Here is a 24,240-nt window from a genome sequence, read left to right as displayed (position 1 = left end):
ACTCAGATCAGATCGCATGCACCCGAAGCCCGGATTCCCACAGGGATCCTCTCAGCTGCTCTTGGGAGGCCGGGGGCTGCCCTCACACCCACTGCTGCCCTCGGGCCGCTGGGCAGGACAGGGTGACAGGCACCCACCGTGCGTGGGGGCAGAGGGCTGAGTCCTCTCCTGTGCTGGGGGCACCCCTGTCCATGGGTGGAGGGTTGATGAGTTGACGCCGGGTGAGTTCAGCTCTAAGGAGCTCCCCACAGTGCTCCCTGGACTCTGGGGCTCCTCCTTGCAGATGCTCCCGCCACGGACAGGCCAAGGGCCCCCAGGCCCGCAATTGCCCCATTCCACTGGACACTGCACCCCTCAACCGTGTGGCCACAACTCCAAATCCATGAGTCCCAGGGCAGGGGCCCAGGTGGACACATTTTTGGAAGGTTCTTATTTGAGTGAGAGGAAGTGTGAGGGAAGAAGATGAGAAGAGCTGGTTGGTCCCCATTGTGAGGCCACAGGCCTGGGCCATGGCCTCTTCAGAGCAAGCCCCCAAAGCCAGACCCCCAGGAGGAGGCAGGAGCTGGACCTGCCGTCCCCACCATCCCGTCTGAGGTCACTGACTCACTCATCCCTCTACGTCTGGACAACAGTAACTTCTAGGGTGAGCATACTAAATAGAAGGGATTTATTTAGAAACGTACACTTTATGCCCATAAAGCCTGCATTTCTACCACATTTACAGAGACATTGAAACCTATGAAACAACGCATGAATCAGGAGATGTAGATGAGATGGGAGCTCCCGCCCAGGGTCCTATGGCAGGCACACCAGGGTACACCAATGGATGCCAGGGCACACCAGTGCACACCTGTGCACGCCAGGGTACACCAATGGATGCCAGGGCACACCAGTGCACACCTGTGCATGCCAGGGTACACCAATGCACACCTGTGCACGCCTGGCAGGGCCTCCTGGGCAGATGCCACAGGGCAGTATATTAATGGGGCACTGATGGGAATTTTCTCCATCTAGGGCCAAAGAGCAGGAAAAGATGAGGTGAGACCCTGTTGAAGCCATCAGCAGGCGAGCCCCTCGGTGGCATCACAGCCGGGGGCAGAGGCTGTGATGTTTCCCCCCACCTCTGCTGCTGTGGAGTCTTGCACATCCCAGGGCCCAGTGACAGTCAGCAGGGGTGGAAGAGGCTGGTAGGAGGACTCAGTGTGTGCTGTCACTGCTGGACGGGGTGCTGGAAGGGACGATTGTGACCAGGTTTCTGTGGGTGGAACATCATACCGGCACACACCAGGCTTTCAGTCCTGCCTGTAGGAACTCTCAGAACATCAGTTTAATGTAAGCATCCAGATTCTTCCATGGAAAGCAGAGGTGACCTGTCCGTAGGAACTCTCAGAACATCAGTTTAATGTAAGCATCCAGATTCTTCCGTGCAAAGCAGAGGTGACCTCTCCGTTGAAGCAGATGTCCCAAGTGCCGACTGCCTTTGGCTGCGATGGAATGTTGAACCCCAATGGGGGCCCATCCTGTGACGGGGGCAGGGCAGGCGCCAGGCTGGGCTTCACTGAGTGGTGCGGGAGCTGGAGGCTTCTGGGGGATGCATGGTCCTCCAAGGTGCCCTGGACACACAGAGTGCCCAAGGATGGCAGCCAGGGTTGAGTTACCCTGTAACCCATCTTTTCCAAAGGCTGGCTAAAAATTCACACAGCTCGTGTCCTCTTAAGAAAATGCACAGAGTGGTATTTGCCTTGAATTATGCCAAGTTGAGTTTTATTTAACTGCTCATCTATTTGTGGTGGAAGGAGCAATGATTAAATGGCTGGCATTCATTAAGCCGGGAGGCGGCCAGAACGCAGAGACTCGGCAGGGGCCGACTGGAGGCAGGGCCCCGGTGGATGCGGCCAAGTTTTCTCAGAATCGCCAGCGACTGCCCACTCTGGCTTCCGAGAGGCTGCTCCGGGTCGAGGGCTACAGGGCTCTGGGAACCCCCAGGTCAAAGGTCAACACCAAGGGGAAGGGGATGGGTGGGGGTGGGCAGCAAGAGTCGCTCCCGGGAGCCAAGATGGTAACCTGTGCTTTTGTCTCCTGCCACCCACAGAGATGAAGCATAGAGGTGCTGCCCCCACCCCGGCTGCAGCTTCCGCTTCCCCTGGGCACGTGCAGGGCGCAGCACATCCCCAGTGGTCTGCTCCCCTCTGCACATGCACCCCGTGACTGTGGCAAGGACAAACACAGAGGGCAGCTGGGCCCCGAGTGGCAGGCATGTGTCCCAGCGACGTGTACGCGCACATATCCACACGTGTCCATATGCGTGTCCATATGTGTCCATATGCATGTCCATGCGTGTCCATATGCACACATACATACACACTGGCATGCACAAATGCACACCTGCCTGAATATGCACACACACGAGCACACGTCACACACATATACACAAACAGGTACAGACACACATATACACAACACACACATATACACACACGTACACATGCTCACATATACACACGTCACACAGGCATACATGTACATATACACATGTGCATATATACATGCAAACACACACATAGAACACACATACACAAAATTGCATGCATGTATATACACTCACAGGTATACATATACGCGTGCATGTGGACACCCATTGTACAAGCACATGTGCATGCATGTATACACGTGTGTGTTCACACATATGCACACCACACACAACACAGGCATGTATGTCCATATATACATGCACACACGCGGGCAACAAATATCGCACACACGTATATGCATGCACACTTGCACACTCACACAATGTCCATACATGTACATGCACACACACATGACACACATCTTCACACATGGCACATGCAATACACACACCCACACACATGTATATGTGTGCATACACGTGCACACTCACACAGTGCCCATGCATGTACATGCACACATGTTACATATCTGCACACATGGCACATGCGTGTACAACACACTCACACATGAGCATACACTCATGCTTACACACATGCAGGTGCAGCCCGGCCCCCACCCCACAGGTCTTGCTGGTTCCTCCTTCCCTGACACCAGTGTATGGCACGCCGTGGGATGGGCCTTCTCAGTACTTCAGGTCCCCGTTCATGGAGGCTGTGGACAGTGTGCTCACCAGCCCCTGATGGTCCCCTGGCTTCTGGCAGTGGTTCCTGATGAGCTTGTAGATGGCATAGCCAGGGATGGTGAGGGAGGGCACTCCAGCCACAATCACCACCACCACATACACCCAGTTCGGGTAGGAGATCTTCTGGGATTTGGGAAATTCCTCCTGGGGAGAGAGCCCCATGGGTGAGTAGGCATCCCGGGAGCCAGCGGGGTTCCCTTTGAGGCAAAGGCCCCTCACCCCATGACTCTCACCTCCTGTCCTGTGGGGCAGGCAGGGTGGCCTGGGGCTCCTCCAGCTTCCCCTTTCCCCTACCTCCCAACTCCCAGCCCACCCACCTCCCTCCTGGGATGGTGTGACACATTGGTGTCAGGGAGGGGGGAACCAGCAAGATGCGTGGGGTGGTGGCTGGACTGCACCTGAGTGTGAGTGTGTGCCCATGTGTGTGGGTGTGTGTATTGTGTGTGCATGCGCCATGTGTGTGGATGAGTGTCCTCCTTTCCCCTTCCCCATTCCTCTCCCCACCCCGGGAGACTGCCTGGACACTTACGTAGCCAGGGTCCCAGATGCTGTAGGTCAGCTCCTGACTGACCTGGACCACGAAGAAGAAGAGGAAGATGATCAGCATGAGCAGGGGGCTGACCACGCGCCACGTGACTTGCCAGAAGATGTTGGGCTTGTGGCCGATCATGAACTCGATGTCCTTATTGAACCTGCCAAGGCCAGAGACAGCTGTCACTGCTGCTACCAGCTGGGCTTCAACTCGCTAAGCTTTCTGTGCGTTCTGCTACCCGAACAGATGGCGTGCTGCGAGGTGCCCGGCCTCCCCTTGCCAGGGCCCGATCCCTCCCTCCTGGCCATGGGTGCCTCCTCAAGCAGACCCCTCTGTGGGCACGGCCAGCAGCTGTCTCTGCCCTATGATGCCACCAGCCAGTGCTCGACGGCTTGCCCATGGTCAGAGGTGCCCCGCCCTCACCCACGTCTGAGGTGGTCACCGGTGCAGAATGGGGGGTTGAAGGAGGGAGTGCCGCCAGACACCCCCAGCCTCTCCTTCCTTAGCAGCACCCTGAAGTCAGAAAACCCCACACCTTCCCCACCCTATGGCTCAATTCCCATCCTCTGCTGAACCCTCTTCTGCGCAAAGGAGTTTATCGTCTGCAGAAATCAGGATGGAGCAGGCAGAAGGTTACACCCAAGCCGGTCCCAGGCCTGCAGTGTCCAGGTGGGTACCCATGGTCCCCGCAGAAGTGTGTGAGGAGGAGCTGGTCTCACGTGCTCCACATTTAGGTGGTTATGCCTGCACCTCACACCCCGCAAGGGCTTACTGCCCTTGCGTCCTGCAAACCCCACTGCTGGGGTTTTCCCAAGCCGGGAGCCTGCAGGGCTGTGCCTGCTCAATGTTAACTGAGTCTGTCCAATTATTTCTTTTCTTCCTCTTTTTTTTTTTTTTTTTTTTTTTGAGATGGAGCCTCATTTTGTCACCCAGGCTGGATTGCAGTGGTGCAATCTCCCCTCACTGCAACCTACACCTCCCAGGTTCAAGCGATTCTCCTGCCTCAGCCTCCCGAGTAGCTGGGATTACAGGCATGCACCATCATGCCTGGCTAATTTTTGTATTATTAGTAGAGACGGCGTTTCATTGCGTTGGCCAGGCTGGTCTCAAACTGCTGACTTCAAGTGATTTGCCCACCTTGGCCTCCCAAAGTGCTGGGATGACAGTCATGAGCCACCGTGCCCGGCCTTGTCTGATTATTTCTAAAGCTGTGGTGGCTCCAACCAAGAGTCTCTCTCTGAGGCTCTACCACACTGCTGGAGCCTCTCTGCCCTAAAAAGGCCTGGAGCTTCAGGGAAATAAAGCACTCCCCACCCCCCTGCACACACACACACACACAAGGAGCATCCCCGGCCGTGGGCCCTGCAGTGGCCTCGAGCTCTGGCTCTCTGCGTGGGCACTGCCAAGGTCTGGGCTCCACTGGGCTTCTCGGCTTCCAGCAACACAAAGCTCCCATTATCGGCATGCCAGGGCCCTGCTGATGCCCTCTGCTCCCACCAGGACAGGTCTACACCAGCCTCTGTGGCCGGCCGAGGCCCCGAGTCATAGACTCTCCCTCCGTACCCTGAACACGGCCCGGGTCCTCCCTCACAGGAACGCCCTGTGACCTGGCTTTTCTGCATTAGAGGCGCCTGTCCCCACCGTGGCCCCTACCTGTCCACACCGTACACGTAGACCACAGAGAACATCTCGCAGAAGGCGATGATGAGCAGGGGAATGGAGCCGGCATAGCTGTCCAGCAGGGAGAGCCAGTACTGGCCGGAGTTCAGTGTGAAGATGAAGCCAATGAGGAATGTCCCCAGGCAGATGAGGCCTGCAGGCCGGGGGACAGAGCTGTTCACACACCCGGAGGCTGCACGCACGGCCGGGGACAGAGCTGTTCACACACCCGGGGGCTGCACGCACGGCCGGGGACAGAGCTGTTCACACACCCGGAGGATGCACGCACGGCTGGGGACAGAGCTATTCACACACCCAGGGGCTGCCATCCCACAGGTGGCACCATTGCCATGGGGACCCCTCCCGACTGCACACGTACCTGTGAGCACCTCCTTGGGCCACTTCGGGGGGATGACTCTGAGGTCCTGCAGGGGCACAACAACGCCCTCCATATTCCCAAACATAGATGACAGCCCCAGGCAGAAGAGCATAATGAAGAAGAGCACAGACCACAGTGGGGACAACGGCATCTTGGTGATGGCCTCGGTGAAGATGATGAAGGCCAGGCCTGTGCCCTCCACGGCCTGCACGGATGACACACAGTCACCAGGGCCTCTGCCCTCCGTGGGCTCTGTCTCCTCCCCGCCCGAGGTCTTGTGCGTCGCCAAGCCACGCAGCATGGGGCGGGCAGGTCTGAGCTGTCATGAAATAGCTAGATCTTGTCTTTTAGGCCCAAAGTGTATTTTCAAAAGCCGAACTATGCATCAGGACCAGCACGTGGATCCCATCACCAAGCGGTACTCAGAGCCCCGTTCCGCCCACAGACGGGCTCTCCCAACACAGGGAGCTTCTGAGATCTCACAGCCTGCACAGCCCTGATCCAGTGCAGCTGAGCCACGTACCCGAGGTATTACACGAGTCACCTGTTAATAAACGCATACCCTGGACGTGCTCGGAAGGCAGGTGGCCAACGGCCGGGTTAGAGCAGGCTGTGCTCACAGACAGGCTCTCGGGTAAGAACCACCAAGGCGCAACCACCTGGACGCCTTCTGCTCCTGTGTCTGGTCCCAGACTGTCACCAAGAACCAGGCCCCGGCCCATCACGGTCCTGGTGATCAGTGGTCCTAGCTGTGGAATCTCCGGAGAAAAGCCTCCACCCATGAGTCTGAGGGACCTGCCCAGCTCCGTGGGGCTCCCTGCAGGGAACTGGCTCAGGGATTGGATATGGCAGGACTCAAGGACCCATCTGAAGACAGGGTCCTCCACGGCCGCTTAACACAACTATGCGAGTTCCAGAGGCAAGAGTGGAACCCCTTGCACAGCAGGACGTGGCTTGTGGAGGGCTCTGAAGAGTTTAAAAGGAAATCGTTAGAAGCAGGCAGCAGCACGTGCATACAAGGCACGCCGCTCTTCAGTGCAGGGCGGGAGGTGGGAGGAGGCGGGAGGAGGCGGGAGGTGGCGGGAGGAGGCGCCAGGATGGAGGCACCAACTCTGGTGCTTCTCGGAATGGCACTGCCGAGGGCAGCCCTGCCATGAGATCGCACACCACGGGGGTTTCTTTCTGTGGCGTTTCTAGAAAAGGCAGGTGGGCAGAGCAGCAGAGGGGGTGCCTGGGGCTGCCAGGGGTGGGGAGCAACAGCACACGGAAAGCTTGTGGGCGTGGACGGGGGTGCTGCACATGGCTGTGCAAGGCACTGAAAGTGGGCGAATTTCATGGTGCATAATTATAGCTCGCTAAAGTTGCTTTTAAAAGACATTTAGACCAGACGGCCCTGTTGGGTCCCTCCTGCCTGCGCATCCTGCACTTGGAGGCCTCCTACAGTTGGTGGCACAGGGTCGGGAGAGGCCACGGAGCCCTCTGCCTGGCTCCAGCTGGTGCGGAAATGGCTCGCTCTGCCCAGCTCTTCTCCCAGTGGCCACTGGAGAAGCAGCACTGGGCCCTGAAGTGCCTCATGCCCGCAAAATATGGGGTGGCTCCCCAAAAGAACACTGCATAATGAAAATCAGCAAATGTCGACCTTTAATTGTAACAGCATCTAAACTTCGTTAACTGTGGAAATAGTATTCAAAAACACTCGTTACGTGGAGTATCCTCGATATCAGCGTGGCTGAGCCTCGCCCACCAGTCCAAAATGAAACCTGTCCTGGTGGCCTCACAAGTTCAAAAACAGCTACAAAAACTCAATGTTGATGAAAGTCATCGTGTTACAGATGGCCCCAGGGGGTGTTTTGTGTGTGTGATGGGAGAGAATGGAGGGGCAGCCCATGGCGTTCCCCAGCTCCTGCCTCTGAGCCTATGCCTCTGCGTTAACAGGAGCCTCGGAAGGGAAATCTCGTGGCCTGGCAGACACCAGCGCCCCAGACTGAAGAGCCCTGGACGCCAGGCAGAGCAGACAATGGGAGCTGGGCCTCCCGGCTGAAGCTCAGCATCTGCGTCCTCCACAGGCCAGGGGCCCAGGGGTGGCCGGACTCTGAGGTGCCAGCAAGGGGTGTCCTCTCCCTGCCTCGAGCTCCAGAACAGACCTACCTCTGAGAGGAAGGAGTTGATGTCGCAGGTCTGGAACACCAGCTGCGCGTAGGCCGCGGGGTCGGAGGCGTTGCACTGCCGCTGCATGTCCACAAAGTTCTCCTGGGTCACGTTGCCTTCAGGCAGGTCGAACCCGTTGATGAGGGTCAGGATGTTCCTGCGGGTCAGATTGAGGCTGACGGCCACCTGGGGCCGGGGAGGCTGGGAGGCTTCCTGGAGGCGCAGCCCAAGGCACCAGGATGGTGGGATGGCCACTCACGTGCTGAAGCAGTCGTCGTAGCGCTGCGTGGCGCGGAACCCAATGACGGAGTAGACCACGATGGCCACGTACACCGATGTGAAGCCATTGATGATGGACACGATCACCGAGTCCTTCTCGCAGTTGTTGCTGCAGACGAGACCAGTGTCATGGCGGCTGGCGATGAGGTCCCAGGTCAGGACACAGCACAGGGCAGCATCCGCATCCTGCCCAGAGCGCCAGCCCCAGGAGTGAGAGGCTGAGCCACTGAGTGACACAGGGAGGCAGTCGGAGCCCCTGCCCCACTCCGAGCAGGCTCAGGGGATGCAGAGGTGGCCCCAGGGCAGCACCTGGTCCCCTGCTCACCTGGCCTCAGCTTAGGGGCTGCCCCGGGCTATGACTGCTCCTGACTCCCCAGACCACTCTGGTTATAGAGCTCAGGTCTCTTCCCTCCCCGTCTTGTGCCTGCGGTAACCTCCATCAAGCCTCTAGGGACAGCTCCAGGCCAAAGACATCACATCCATTCTCCCCCAGCCTCCACCCTAGGCGTCCTGTCCAGCTGCTCGGCAGCTGAGACCTCACCATTTCCTAAAGGCACCCTGTGCTCAGTGTGTCTTGAACTCAAGCCCTGACCTCCCTGACCCAACCCAGCCAGCTCACTCCACCCTTCCCATTTCGGTTGATGCTGACACCATCCTTCCAGATGCTTCCATCAAAAGCTGAATCTGTTAGCCTCAGGGAAATGCCAATCAAACTGCAGTGAGATCTCACCACACCCCTGCTGGGATGGCCAGAAACAAAAGTCAGACAATAACAAGTGTTGGTGAGGATACGGGGAAACTGGAGCTTCCTGCACGCTGGTGGGAACGTTAGTGGTGCAGCCACCGTGGAAAACAGCCTGACAGCTCCTCGAAGGACTGCACACAGAGGCCAGCATGACGCAGCAACTCCACTCCTAGGTGCACACCCAGAAGAACGAAAGCATGCGTCCACAAAAACGCGTACACACAGGCTCACGTCAGCATGACTCACGACAGCCAAAACGTGGAAAATGTCCATGGATGGATATGCACAAACTGTAGCCCATGCACACCATGAAATATTGCCCAGCCCTAAACAGGAATGGCGCTCTGACGCCGGCTGTGATGGGATGAGCCTTGAGGATATTGTGCCCCATGCAAGGATCAGACACAGGGCTGTGGCAATGTGGCCACCCCATTCGCAGGAAATGTCCGGTCCATGCGCAGCCACAGAGGCAGAGAGCGCATCAGTGCTCACCCGGGGCAGGAGGACAGGGCACTGGGGAGCGGCTGCTCACATATGTGGAGCTTTTGCTGATTGGAACCTTCTAGAACTGGACAGTGCTGATGGCTGGCTTCACAACTCTGTGAACGTACTTAAGACCATTGAACTGGGCACTCCAAATGGGGGAGTTGTGTGGTATTCAAATTATCTGAATAAAGCTGTTCTAAAAATAATTCACCCTCAGTTCCACCTCAGCCACTCCACGAAAAAGTCAGAGTCCTCAATCCTGCCTCGGCCCTGCCCCAGCTGCCTGCAGTGCCCAGGGGTCCTCCTAGCACCTGCCCTCAGCACCCAGGGGAGCTCCTGAGGCCTGGGTGGGGCTTCACTGCTCCACCCAGTGCTCGCACAGTGACTCCAGGGTCCTTTCTGTCCCTCCAACACCCTCTCTGCCCACAAGCCCATCTGCAGGTGCCTCCAAGCACATCTCCCTCTGCACCCCAGCCCTCCCTGCCTGGGCTCTGCACCTGCCAAGCCCCAGCCCCGCCTCAGCTATGCCCTCCCTGCCCAGCCCCGCCCCTCACACCCAGGGCCCACCCTCCCTACCCAGGCCCCCGTCCAGTCAAGGCCCCACCCTCCCTACCCAGGCCCTGCCCCCTTGCACTGAGGGTCCCCTGTGTCTGACTCCAATCGCACCTTCCCAGCCTGGAGGGCCACCCTGACCCCTAGGAGTCCTCCCTCACCCCTAGCCCCTTCTGCTCTGAAATTCTGGTCACCACACAGAAGACAACTTCTGCACTTGCTTGTCAACCTGCAGAGCCACAGGTCACTGAGGGCAGGTCCTGATGCACCAGGTCGGGCACACAGTAGGTGCTTCATAAATGCTAGTGGAAATTAACTGACACCAGCTGTGCTCCTCCCAGACGCTGCTGGGGACTCCAGGGTATGCATCCTTCCCAGGGGCATTGGGAAGCGCAGTGGGTACATGGGGAAGGGGCAGTGGAAGGATCAGACCTTGGTCGGGGACATGGAGGGCGTCGGGGGCGCCACATGTCTGGGGGCCTGGGATGCCCAGGGGTGGGCTGGGAGCGATGTGGGTGTGGAGCAGGGAACTGGGGAGAGCACAGGAGGGGTCTGCACCAGGCTCGGGGAGGGATGGGTGTGGGGAAAGCTGCAGGCGCCCGGCTCCTGGCCCTCCTCACAGGGAGACCTGCCCCTCCTCCACACGCTGCACTCTAGACTCAGCTCACATGGACCCTGAGCAGGAGAGAACGGGCCCATTGGGGCAGCAAGGCCCCGGCCACACAGCCACAGAGCGCTTTCCACCTTGTCTTTTATTCTCCCAGCAAGATCCCCCCAGGACTGAGAGGGAAACTGAGGCCCGCCATGCCCGCACTCACTGCACAGAGTTGTAGCTGGAGAAGGAGATGAGGCCCCCGAAGGCCAGGGAGAAGGAGAAGAAGACCTGTGCGCCCGCATCCAGCCAGGTGTCCGGCTGGGCCAGCTCCGTGACCTGCGCCACATGGAGACCCTCAGCCACTCATGGTGCAGATGGGGCCATGGGGACCTGGGAGGGTGTGCTCCCAGGGAGGCTGGGGAGGGTCGAGGCTATCGGGGTGGTCAGGACAGGCCAGGGCCCCCTGGGGTGGCAGCTATGCCTTCCCTGTGGGGGCTCCGTCGGCTCACAGGGGCAAAGCCACCCTCCCAGGAGCTGCCCCAGGCCCCAGGGACAGGCCTTGCCCTCGCTGGCCCCGTGGACCTCCTCAGGCCTGGGACTGGTCGAGCAGCAGGCTGCCTGTCCCCGTGGGTGAGAGCTGGTATTGAGGCTGGCGGGGGCACAGGGCAGCCAGGCCTCTCCCGGGGTCTGGGCCCAGGGCAGCCTCGGGGACTTACGTTGGGCGTGAAGAGGAAGACGATGCCATTGGTGGCGCCCTTCAGCGTCAGGCCTCGGATGAGGAAGATGGTCAGGACGACATAGGGCAGCGTGGAGGTGATGTACACGGCCTGCGGAGGGCGGGACATGTGGGATGGGCGGGAAGTTGGGGGGCCGGGCACGCGGTGGGGGGGGCACGTGGGGGCGGGGCATGTGGGGGCGGGGCATGTGGGGAATGGGGGCCGGGCCTACGGGGGGCGAGGCAGGCTGGAAGGGTGGGGAGGGGGCCAGGCCTGTTGGGGGGACAGGGCATGTGGGAGGGGTGGGGATGGGGGCAGGGGCTGTGGGGGGTGGGGCCTGCGGAGGGCAGAGCATGTAGAATGGATGGGGATGGGGGGCCAGGCCTGTGGAGTCCTGGTATGTGGGATGGTGCGGAGGGGGGCCGGGCCTACGGGGGTTGGGGCAACTGGGGAAGGGGGCCCAGGACGACGGGGGGCCGAGCATGTGGGACGGGTGGGGACGGGAGGCAGGGCCTGCGGGCGGCTGGGTATGTGGAATGGGTGGGGACGGGAGCAGGGCCTGCGGGCGGCTGGGTATGTGGAATGGGTGGGGATGGGGGGCAGGGCCTGCGGGAGGCTGGGTATTTGGGATGGTGCGGAGGGGGCCGTGCTTGTGGGGAGGGGGGCATGTGGGACGAGTGGGAACGGGGGCAGGGCCTCACAGGCTGCCGGCCCACCAGAAGAAAGGGATGGCCGCTCTGGACCTCGTACCAAAGATTCCCATGTAGGGGAAGATCGAGCCTCACTCTTCCATTTCCACTTTCCTGTTTTATCATCACCATCATCACCATCATCATCATCACCATCTATCTCTTTCTGGTAGTTTGTTTTACTCCTACATAACGCTAAGTGTCGTGTGGGCCAACGTCAAGTTCCTGGGGCCCCAAGTCTGGTCATTTCAGGAAACCTGGGGCAGGCAGGGCCCCTCCCGCCCAGGCCAGTGAGCCTAAGGGCAAAGGCAGCTCTCTTGGTGGGGTCTGGGGAAAGGCAGAGCCCGGGACCCCCAGACCTGGGTTTTAGAGTGCAGCCGGCCGGAGGCAGGGCTGCCCGCACCCGCCCTCTGGAGCACCTGCAGCCTGGCCGGGCCCATGCAGTACCTTCCCAGTGGTCTCGATGCCACGGATGGTGCACATGTACAGGACACTCCATGCACAGGCCAGGCACAGCAGCATCCACCACTGGATGGAGCCCGAGTCGCTGATGGACGTGGAGATGTTGAGCGTCTCTCGGTACCAGAAGTAGTCCACAGGGGAGCTCCTGGCGCACTCGTCCACATACCCTGGGGAGAGGGCCATTCACACACCTCAGGGTACGGGTCCCCCAAGGGAGGAGAATGGAAGGCCCTGAGCTGGAAGAAATGCCAGCCACGTTCCAGAGGCCTTGACACCAGTGACACGCCCACACGTGCACATGAACACAGGCACACATGCTCACGTGCACGCACATGCATGCATGCACACAGCACACATGCACAGCTGCACCCTCGTGTGCACATCTGGTCCATGCACCTGCACACCCCACACATGCACATGCACACACACACACAGCACACACATGCACACAGGCACACATGCTCACATGCACGCACATGCACAGACACACAAAACACACACATGCGCACAGGCACACATGCTCACATGCACACACATGCTCACACGCACACACATGCATGTACACACACAGCACACAAGTGTGACTGTACTCTCACGTGCACATCTGGTCCATGCACCTGCACACCCCACACATGCACATGCACACACACAGAGTACACACATGCACACAGGCACACATGCTCACATGCACGCACATGCATGTACACACACAGCACACAAGCGTGACTGTACTCTCACGTGCACATCCGGTACCTGTACCTCTACACCCCACACATGCACATGCACACGGCACACATGCTCACGTGCACACACATGCATGCACACACACAGCACACACATAGCACACATGCACAGCTGTACCCTTGCATACACATCTGGTACACACATCTGCACACCCCATACATGCACACACCTTTGTGAGCACACGAGCACACATTCCTACACAGGTGCACTGGTTAGAAGGCTCCAGCCCCAACAGTCAGGTGCACCTTGGGCCTCACGCTGCTCCCTCTTCCCTGTGCAAGTCTGGCGGCCTCAGAGTGTTTGCCCTCCCGGGCTGGGGCCCTTGCCTGCAACTGCCCACTCCACACACTCTCACCACTGTGGGCCTCTCTGGGCTCGTGGAACCATCCTGAGACCTTTCTAAAGGGGAAGTGGTCTAATTCCAGAGGACCCCACAGCCCCGGAGGCAGGAAAGGGCCCCGACAGTCCCAGCGAGCAGTGAGGGTTGCACGTATCGTGGGAGGACCTGTCTTATTCCGACCCCAGGGGCCATCTTGCTGGCCCCGACAGAGCAGCAGCATGCAGGGAAGCCCCGCTGGTCCCGCTGTGCTGGTCGGACCAGAAGCCGGTGGTGACCAAGCCGTTCAGGCCCCAGGACCACGTGTGAATCGCCGTGAGCTGACTGCATGTCACACGTAGAGGGTCTGCCCCCTACGCTCCCTCCCTGGGCAAGAGGGTTCTGGAAGGGCCGGGGTGGGAGGGCAATGTGGGGCCCACATGGGCAGGACAGACCCACCTGTGCGGAGCAACGCAGGGATGCATGGGGCGGGAGGCGGCAGTCCTGACACCACGTCCCTTCCTGGAGAATAGGGAGCAGCCTCCCAGCAGCCCGGGGCTCCAGGCTGGTGACCGGGGGCCCTCAGAGCAGGCACAGCCCCCCCGGGCTCCCACGCTTTCCTCCCAAGGGCCTCATCCTCCACCACGCCCCCCACACAAGAGCCACCACTTTTAAGGTCTTTTCTTTCGTGCTGTCATTTTTTGACACCCTGTTGCCTTGGGGCTCTGGTTTCTGCCACGCCTGACCTGAGTTTCCTGAGGCCACATGCCTGCTATGAGAGACACAACAGCCCCACAGGTGAGAGGGACGGGGCTGCTTGCAAGGACTCACCTGTCTGGTTCTCGTTGAGCGGGCACTCGCTCCAGGGCAGAGGCTCCTGGAAGGAGTTGAATAAGTACCACATGATCCAGGAGATGATGGTGTTGTAATACAGTCCCACCATGAAGGACGTGAGCATGGAGGCCAGGCCTGCAGGGAGGCTGCTGCTGAGGCTTGGGGCCGAGGCACACCCTCCACTGGCCACCCATCCCCACTCTGAGCAGGAGGTCCCAGGGCTGGCACAGGGTGTGGCTGGGATGGGCTACTCCAGAATCTGAGGGGCAGACCCAGTGCAGGCCGGGATCATGCAGCTGATGCCATGGTACAGCCTGTACACGCCTTCCCGGCTCACACCTTCCTGGCACACGCCTGCCCTGCACACGCCTTTCCGGCTCACACCTTCCTGGCACATGCCTGCCTGGCTTGCCCCAGGCATGGGTCTCACCTGCCCAGTGCAGCCTCCAGCAGGTGCATCCAGGCCACCGCCTTGGCAGAGAACTTTTGATGTACCAGTAGCCTGGTTGCTGCCTACGGGCTGGGGGACTGCCCACTTGGCCCTGCCCCAAACCGGGAAGCCCCCGTGGCCCAGGACAGGTGGGTGGGCTTCAGGAAAGCCTTCCCTGTGGAGGACTCATGAGAGGGGAGACAACAGAAACTGCAGAGGGGAATGTTCTCAATTATTTGGGGACAGCTAGGCAGGATGGAAAGTGTGCTATGTAGTACATGCTTTATTGAAGTTTCAAACTCAAAACCAAATGTGTGTTGTGAATATGTGAGTGTGAGATGGGGAAGAGAGACAGGGGGAGAGACGGAGATAGGGGAAGAGAGAGAAGAGGGAAGAGACAGAGAGAATAGGAAGGGGAAAGAAAAAAAGACAGAGACTGAGAGGGGGAGAGAGAGAGGAGGAGGATGAGAGAGAGGGGAGAAGGGAGAGAATAGGAGGGGAAAGAGAGAATGACAGAGACAGAGAGAGAGGAAGAGAGAGGGAGAGACAGAGAGAATAGGAAGGGGAAAGAAAAAAAGACAGAGACTGAGAGGGGGAGAGAGAGAGGAGGAGGATGAGAGAGAGGGGAGAAGGGAGAGAATAGGAGGGGAAAGAGAGAATGACAGAGACAGAGAGAGAGGAAGAGAGAGGGAGAGACAGAGAGAGGAAGAGAGAGGGAGAGACAGAGAGAGGAAGAGAGAGGGAGAGACAGAGAGAGAGGAAGAGAGAGGGAGAGACAGAGAGAGAGGAAGAGAGAGGGAGAGACAGAGAGAGGAAGAGAGAGGGAGAGACAGAGAGAGGAAGAGAGAGGGAGAGACAGAGAGAGGAAGAGAGAGGGAGAGACAGAGAGAGAGGAAGAGAGAGGGAGAGACAGAGAGAGAGGAAGAGAGAGGGAGAGACAGAGAGAGGAAGAGAGAGGGAGAGACAGAGAGAGGAAGAGAGAGGGAGAGACAGAGAGAGGAAGAGAGAGGGAGAGACAGAGAGAGAGGAAGAGAGAGGGAGAGACAGAGAGAGGAAGAGAGAGGGAGAGACAGAGAGAGGAAGAGAGAGGGAGAGACAGAGAGAGGAAGAGAGAGGGAGAGACAGAGAGAGAGGAAGAGAGAGGGAGAGACAGAGAGAGGAAGAGAGAGGGAGAGACAGAGAGAGGAAGAGAGAGGGAGAGACAGAGAGAGGAAGAGAGAGGGAGAGACAGAGAGAGGAAGAGAGAGGGAGAGACAGAGAGAGGAAGAGAGAGGGAGAGACAGAGAGAGGAAGAGAGAGGGAGAGACAGAGAGAGGAAGAGAGAGGGAGAGACAGAGAGAGGAAGAGAGAGGGAGAGACAGAGAGAGGAAGAGAGAGGGAGAGACAGAGAGAGGAAGAGAGAGGGAGGAGGGAGGTCTTGGATACTCAGCGAGAGGGTGTGGGCTCTGCCCTGGGCCTGGAGGGAGGCCTTGGAAACTCAGGGAGAGGCTGGGATGAGGGTGTAGGCTCTGCTCCAGGCCTGCAGGCTTCCGAAGGGCAGGTGCTTCCTGGACTCAGACCCCTCTCTGGAGTGGACCCTGCCCTTTCCTCCTCCGTCTTTCACCATCTGCCCATATTCTGAGGGCTTAATGAGCCGTGTCCTCTTGGTGAGGCTGCACTGGGTCTGCTCCTGGGCCCCAGAGCTTATAAATGAGTGACTATGTCTGGGGATGTCAGTGCTGGGGACCTCCTCACTAGGTGTGGGGGAGTGGACACAGGACGCTGGTGCCCCCTCCTGGGCCCTGGGCTCTCGCTGAGTGCCGCCATGGGCAGGGCTTGAGTGGTCACTCTGCTGTCCAGCGTCTGGACCCTCCTGTGCCCTGGGCTGCCAGGGACTCGGGCGACCTCTGCTGGCCTGTCTGGTTCCTGGTGAACAGGAGTGGCCTGGAGTTTCCAAAGGCCTCCAGGAGGAGATGAAGCTGGGACCTTTGTTGCACCAGAAACAGACAGGGAAGGCGGAGCAGGGGCGCTGAGGCCAGCAAGGCGACCCCTGGGCCCGGGTGGAACGGCTTCCCAGCAGAGGCGACCCCTGGGCCCGGGTGGAACGGCTCTGAGGCACTCACCTAGGCCCTTCAGGGCCGGGTGGATGGAGCTCCACACGCCCAGGCTGCCCCGCCGCAGCCGCTGCCCGATGGCGAACTCCAGGTACAGCAGGGGGATGCCCTCCAGGACCAGCAGGATGAGGAACGGGATCATGAAGGCTCCTGCAATGGGAGGAGTCCGCCTTGCCTGAGAGCCGTTCCCAGGGGAGCAGGAAGGCCTCCCTTGGGAGCAGGCATTCACAGCAAGCCTTGCAGCCCCTATGGCCGGCCCACCACGTGGAAACAGAGCTGAGATGGAGCAGCCAGTCCATGGGATCAGGGCCAGAGCTGACTCCACGTTCTAGAAGCACTGCTGGGCAGCTGGACGTTCCTGACCATCACACAGGCTGAGGTCGCCTGTGGGACCTCGGGACGTTGCTGTCGTTAAGGGAGGTGTGGTCCATGCCTCACGCGCTCTGACCAACGTGCAACCACAGCCGCTGCCTGGGAATCGACCTCCCCACCCACCCCCTGGCAGTCCAGGAGTCCCACGGAGGAGCTGCTTTTGCCTGTCCAGCCAGGGGCTTCCAACAGCAGCGTGCCACCCCTGCCCCGCCTGTGCCAGCTGCACCTGCCGCGTCCCTCCTTGGCTTAATGAACGTTCTGTGGATTTGGCATGCCTGTGGGGAGAGGCTGTTTCCTGGCAATCGTGTGTGGCCTCAGTGGGGAATTAGGGTTTAATGGGGACCGTTTTGGTTCTTAAGACAGAGTTCTAAAGATGGACCTGAGCCCAGGTGCTGGTTACATGGCATTGTGGATGTCTTTAATACCACTGAATTGTACATGTAAAAATGATTAAAATGGCAAATTTTACATATATGTATTCAATAATAATAAAAAATTGCAAAAAGGAGAACCACGTTGAGACATTTCTGCTTCTGCTGTGACAACGGTCTTGTCTTATGGGGGATCTACCCACCTCTGCAGTGCTACCTCTTTGCTCTAAAAGGACACCTTCAGCCATCATTCTGGGGCTAATTCTCTAATGTGGAACAGTGTAAGATCACCTTTGAAATATGATGCTATTTAATCTTTGTGAAATTGTAGTCATTCAGTCTGGGCTAGAACTGTAGCAGGAAAGTGGGACTGTCCAGGCGCTGACAGCCAGGAGACAGGTGACTCACTCATGGTCTAAACCGAGGGCCACGTTTAGTGTTTCAACTGACTGGAGAGTTGTTTGTTTGAAAGTTGGTTTGAAATAGATAAAAGATAGGGATGTGCTAATCCTGAGAGGAAGCTGAGTGGCTCCTGCCATCATCAGGCGCAGAGGCTCAGAGTCAGCCTGGGACCGGGAGAAGAGATTCAGGAAAAATCGCAGATGCTTAGGATTTCACACTCACATTTTCTCACATCTTTAAATTCTGTCTCTTTTAAAAAACCAAAGCTGAAAAGCATAGGTCAGCTTCCTCTCAGAGCTCAGCGGCAGCCAGCACCCAGAGAAGGGGCCTGGCCGCGCCCACGAACTCCACTCGCCCGGCCAAGCGGGCTGCCCTGACCGCTCCCTCTGCGGGTGGACGTATGGCCTCCCAGCTCAGCCACACGGCCCCAAGGCTACACACAGGATGAGGTCCAGCCACTCCTGGGCATCATGACGGTGCCCAAGGTGCTCGGCAGAGGGCGAGGAGGGACACAGCCTTGGCAGGGCTCCCATCCGGCCAGGGCAGCGTGGACACCGATGGGTCCTTCACTCGAAGGTGGAGAAGGACGAGGGTCAGGGAACAGCAGAGGTGAGTGCAGGCCGTGGTGCCCGGCTTCCGAGGCTGGCCTGACACCGCGCAGTGCGTCTCCTATCTGAACCCGAGCACCCTGCTATGGGGACGCGGAAGCAGCTCCCGTCGCGCCTGCCCCAGGCTGGACGGAAGGGCCACGCTGCAGCCGGGGTGAGCACAGCGAAGCCGACAGCCTTTGGGACCGAGGTCAGCAGCTGCAACAGCGTAAGAATTCCAAACACAGCTGTGGCTGAAGGGCCTGGGGGTGTGCAGGTCCCAAACCCCAGTGAGCCTGATCCCGACATGGGTCCTGTCTCCTGGGGGCCACCTTTGTGTCCCGTGGTGACTGACCCTGAGAGGGAGGGCTGTGGGGATGCTCACATGACACTGGGGTCCCAGCGACAGCCCCTCCTCACGCTGCGTGTCCCTGGGGCCTCTCAGGAGGGATGCGTGACCCGCCTGCCTGCACCCTCCCCACCAGCAGAGCCAAGCCCCCATCATCCTCCCGCCCCCCAGGCTGGGCACCCTCACCCTCTTTCCCCACACACGTGTTCCATTTGTTCTTCTCCCACCAAATCTCTTAAACCCTGAGCTCCCTCCATTCCATCCCCATTGCCTCCCTTCCCGACCCAGCCACTGTCTCCTTAGCCAGCAGGGCCATGTCAGATCCCAAACTACTGTCCTCAGGGGATGGCACAGCACATGTGTGAGAGACAGAGACACACACAGAGACAGTGACACAGAGAGACAGAGACAGAGAGGGAAGCAAGGAGAGAGAGACACACACACAGAGACAGAGTCACAGAGAGGGAGATGGAGACACACAGAAAAAGAGACAGAGAGACACACACACAGACAGAAACAGAGAGAGACAGAGGAGAGAAACAGACAGGGCGATGGAGAGAGAGAGAGAAAGAGAGAAGGAGGGAGGGAGGGGTAGAGGCGGGAGGGAGAAGCCAGGTACTGGAGGCTGTGACTTCCTCACTTGGCCCCTGCCAGCCTTTCTCACTCCTCCCTCTCCCAGTTTAACACCCAGCCTTTTCTCTCTCCTCCCTCTGTGTCCACTTGGTGCCTGCCTGTTGAGTGGAGCAGGGCCCTCTGGAGCCCAGGACCTCTATCCCCACACAGGCCCCTCTCTCTGAGCTGGGGTTCCAGGGACAGGTTCCTTCAGAAGCAGGAGCTGCAGGTGGCAGAAGCAGAGCCAGGTGTGTAGGGTGGGCTGGCGGGATGCTGGATTCATCGAGAGATGAAAGGCAGAAGGGAATGGTAGCAGGTGCAGGAGATGCTCGCCAGCGGGTCCCTATGGGAGGGCGTGGGGGCTGCAGGCTCACCTGCAGGGAAACCCAGGACCCCAGCAGGGCCTGCTCATTAGGTTAAAATAAGAAAAGATTCACTCCTCCAATTTTTTTTTCCCAAGAGCTTGATTTGAAACTCTTCCAGACAAAACTACCAAGAAAAAGCAAGTGCATGATCCCCAGTGTCCTCCACCCCCTCCCTTCCCTCCACTATGCCCTAACCCTAAATGCTCGGGTCTTCCTATCGCTCCATCTCCATTGAGAAAACTCCTATTCATCCTTGAAAACCCCACCAGGGTGTCCCCTCTTTTGAGAGTCTCAGTTGTTGCCCTTGCTCCTGGTGGCTCTCCTTTCTGAAAGTTCCTCCAGGCAGGAGACCCTCAAATCCCCAACCCCTGGGGCTCAGGCTCAGCATGGAGCAGTGAACAGAGAGGACTGGGGGTGGGGGGCACACACCCACTCCACCCCAAATGCAGCCCGGAGGCAGCCAGGCCCTCTGTTGCTCCCAATGAAGGAGGCTGTCCTGCCCCAAGAAACTCAAGGAAAGCCAAGCATTCTTGACAATTAAAGCCATCAGAATGTGAATATTTGTCTTTTAAACGCAGCGACTTCTTCCTAGTGTGGGGTGAGGTGCAGAGGAAGGAGAGAAGGAAAGGGGCGGCCAGCGCCCAGGGGACACTGCGTGGCTCTGCCTGGTGGGGCCCTGCAGGGCGCCTGGACGTGGTTGCAAAGGTCCCTGGAAACCAGGCCTCTCTGCTGCGCTGCAGACGTTGGCTCACTCAGGTGGAAGCAGGTAACCGAGAGAATGGGGTGGGGACGTGGCCAAATGGAAAGCACCCAGAGGGAAAGAGACACTGGGCACAGAAACAGTTCCTCCTGTCTGTCCTTGAAAAAGTAGGAAACCAGGAGAGAGGGGGAGGAGGGAGCTGCAGTTCTCACGCAGGGACTAAGCTTCCCCTTTTTTCTCTCTCCAGCAGGTGGTGTTTGTGGCACCAAGTAAATGCTGCATGAATTTTTGCTAAGAATTAGCTGCAGATGGACTAAGGGGAAAGCTGACCCCGGGGCCAGGCGTTGAGCAGCAAAGAAGAGACAGCGGGAAACAGCTGTGCTGGCGCCACATGGTCCTTGAAGGGGCGGCTCCTCCGGCTCCCGCACGCCACCTCGCTCACGGGCACCATCACTGCCCTGTGCAGAGGAGCTGGGGGGCAGCCCCTGAGGGGCCAGCTGTGGGGTGGGCTCTATCAGCAGCCACTGACGGGGACACACGGGGCAACTGAGGTTTCTGGACAGACACAGGTGGGCATGAATGCATCTCCGCCTGCGCCACCGGCACTGCGGGGCCCCGCCGTGGGGATGTGGTGCTCCCAGGTGGAGGTGAGTGGGGTGAGCCCTGGCTGACCACGCCTCACGGCTTTCGGTTGCTGTTCCTGCACACCTGCCCACTGCCCCCAGCACCACCCTCGGGGGGCTCCGCCATCACACCCATTTCCCAGGTGAGAATGCCCAGGTGCAGCACGCCCTTGAGACGGCTCAGGTGAGTGGGGCGGCTGAGTTTGGAAATGCCCTTCCTCAGGAAAGGGTCCCTTGAGCCTGCCCACCTGGCACAGGCTCTCCAAGGAGGGCAAAATCTGTTAAGACACAGGAGACTCAGAGGCACGCGTAAATGGTTTTTAACCTCGAAGGACAATCCCAGACACTCAGGAGGCTTCCAAGAGGGAACCAGGAGGACCCGGCTGCCTGCTTCCCCTCGATTTGGTCTCGATGACCCGCATCAATTAGGAAATCTGGTGTCACTGACACGGCATGCATGCTGGGGCCCTCACTAAGATGCACAGAGAGAGAGTGCGCTGTCTGTGGGTGTGGCCTCCCAGGGACGCGGCCTGCCCCACTGTTTTGGTGCCCATGAGGCCCCCAGGAGCCAGAGGAGGGGACCCTGTGTCCCCGGGTCCTTCCAGCTGCCTCCCTGAAAGCTCCCTTGTGGCAGAGCTGCGGCCCAGATTGGATTCACCAGGAGACGGGTGCCCTGCTGGGAAACCCGGTGGCCTGCAGAGCCGTCTCCCATTCTCGGGGCCCTGCCCTTCTGGCCCGAGTCCCTCTGGCTGCAGTGTGGGCTTCAGCTCTTTCAGGCTGGTGGTCTGGTATGTGGGGTCCTGGTCAGCCCGCACAGCATGACCAAAAGGCACAGGGTTCCTCCAGGCCGGGGCGACTGCCAGAACCCTGTGGAGCCATCTGCGATGCCGCAGCTGATGGGGGCCCAGGTGACAGTGGCCCTCAGAGTCTAGCAGGTGACCTGGTGGCCCAGCTGAGAGTCTAGCAGGTGACCTGGTGGCCCAGCTGAAGGGCCAGGTCAGGGGAAGCTTGTCTGGGGTCTGGGGAGAAGGGCCTGCTGGTGTCCACCCCAGGAGTGGGACCGTCTGAGACCCAGCACATCCCAGAGCCCTGCTCGGCCCTCCTCACCTGGGCCTGCCTGCCCGGAACCCGCTGCCCGCTGCCCGCTGCCTGCACCTGTCCACCCCAGCATGGCCCAGGGTGCAGCACCAGCACCCGCTGCTTGAAAGCTGCTCGCTCCCAGGCTCCACCGTGCACAGCGGCTGGTCTCTGGGTGTCAGAGCGGGGACTATCTGAGGTGCTGGGAGCCCCATCAGATTCCTGCCCAAGCCCGCATCTTAGAACTTGCCCTTCTGTGCAAAGACAAATAACTTCCCAGGCAGGCTCAGGCAGTCCCAACCCCTCCTCTTCCCAGGAGGCATGTGTCTGCCCCTCCGTCCCCAGTGCCTGTGACTCAGTTTCTCCTCCAAGCTAAACAAACTCAGGGTGTGGGTGAGCGCAGGGATCCTCCCCACAGGATAGGGCCCTGGGGGAGGGGCGAGGACAGTGGCCAGGAAGTCCCCTGAGGCTTTGGTGAGCTGAGACTTGGGGACTGTCAGGGACTATAGTATCGGAGTGGCCAAGGTCCCCCGACCTGCCTCCAGTGGAAAGTGCAGGCTGGACCAGAGGCTCATGAAGCGCCCACCCCCGCAAGGCAGTGATCAACTCCTTGACAATGCTGGAGGCGAAACTGATTCAGGAAAAGCCCATTTCTGTTTTTCTTTAAAAACCTTCACATCACAAAGCCCGCGTGAGAGACAGCAGCTCTCCATGGTGAGAAGGAACAGGGCCCCCTGAGGGCAGGCTCCTCTAAACGGAGGCTGAGACCTTCACGGCCCCCGTGAACTGCCCCAGGGCAGCAGGAAGCCTGTTTCCCGAGGGTGCCCGGCCCTCCTGGACCTTCCACTGAGAAAGCAGCAGGTTTATGAGGGCAGCAGCTTTGGGGTTCGCCAAGCCCAAGGCTGAGTTCAAGTGTGGGGGTCCTAGGTACAGCCCTCTGCCAGGCCTGGGAGCCACTTCTCAGATGCTCAGGGCCACTGGACGGGAACACAAATGTCACCTCCATGCCAGCAGCGGCCATGCCTACCTGGGCCGCAGGAGCCAGAGGAACGAGGAGCAGTCAGGCTTGTGTGTTGGGTGGGCACAGCAGCTCCCGGCCTCCAGGCCTGAGGGCACCTGGCTCAAGAGCCAGGCCCGAGTCCACAGGCTCCGGCTACCCACTCTGCTCCTCTAGGGTCACCTGCCCCCAACCCAGCTACCTCCTCTGCTCCCTGCACTGGCAGGTGTCCGCCTGTGGGGCTGGGACGAGAGGTGATGCCCAGGAGGGCCCGGCCCCGCGTCCTCCGAGGAGGGGCTGTACCGGGAGAAACACCCTTCCCCCAGCCCCACCCTCAGGCCAGAACGTTCCAGGACTGCCAGTCTGGAACACAGGCCCTCCCTGGAGCCCCACACGAAGTCTTGGGGTCGTGCCGGCCAGGCCCATCTCCTCACCAGCAGCCTAGGAACCGGGCACGGGGGCCCGTGGGGGCCCCAGCTCCCCCCACACCCTGCGGCTTCTCCTCTCCCCTCCGTGCTTGGGGAGCCGAGGGTCCGGGGAGGATGTCTGCCCAGAGCCTCTGCGTGTGTCTGTGCTTCCCTGGCCACGGCGTCGCCCGCAGCCCCGCCCGGCCAGCCTACCTCCTCCGTGGCTCTGACACAGGTAGGGGAAGCGCCACACGTTGCCGAGGCCCACGCAGAAGCCCAGGCAGGTGAGCATGTACTGTGCCTTGTTGTCCCACTTCGGCCGGGAGCTGGCCTCCTCCTGCTCGATGGTCTCCAGCTCAGCCAGGGACGGGATCCGGGCGTCTAGGCCGGGGTTGGGCAGCACGAGCCTCACCATGGTGGTCGCTGGACGGCTCCACACACAGCAGGCAGGGCAGAAGCTGGAGGGCGAGTGGCCGTGGGCCGGGAGCCGGGCACTTTATAGAGAACCTTTGGCACCTCGCCCCACGCACCTGGGCAGAACGGAGCCAGTCGTCAGCAGATCTGC

The 24,240-nt window shown here is 59.6% G+C and overlaps 1 protein-coding gene across 1 annotated transcript; it reads right to left on the bottom strand.

The window, feature by feature from the left end:
• Positions 1 to 644: 644 nt before the first annotated feature.
• On the bottom strand, positions 645 to 24,195 carry SLC6A19 (solute carrier family 6 member 19). Its single transcript, XM_024356535.3, has 12 exons — positions 23,889 to 24,195; positions 16,823 to 16,963; positions 14,288 to 14,425; positions 12,382 to 12,563; positions 11,246 to 11,356; positions 10,753 to 10,865; positions 8,132 to 8,260; positions 7,873 to 8,029; positions 5,725 to 5,929; positions 5,340 to 5,499; positions 3,684 to 3,846; positions 645 to 3,298 (listed from the first exon to the last, which is right to left on the bottom strand). Exons 1-12 carry the CDS (start codon positions 24,088 to 24,090, stop codon positions 3,095 to 3,097), a joined length of 1,905 nt encoding a protein of 634 aa, XP_024212303.2. The 5' UTR covers positions 24,091 to 24,195; the 3' UTR covers positions 645 to 3,094.
• Between the last annotated feature and the right edge of the window lie 45 nt (positions 24,196 to 24,240).

The sequence above is a fragment of the Pan troglodytes genome, chromosome 4, assembly GCF_028858775.2.
Source record: "Pan troglodytes isolate AG18354 chromosome 4, NHGRI_mPanTro3-v2.0_pri, whole genome shotgun sequence".
NCBI classification, from domain to species: Eukaryota; Metazoa; Chordata; class Mammalia; order Primates; family Hominidae; genus Pan; species Pan troglodytes.
The sequence above is the reverse complement of the archived record's forward strand: the minus strand, read 5'-3'. Positions and strand labels throughout refer to the sequence as shown.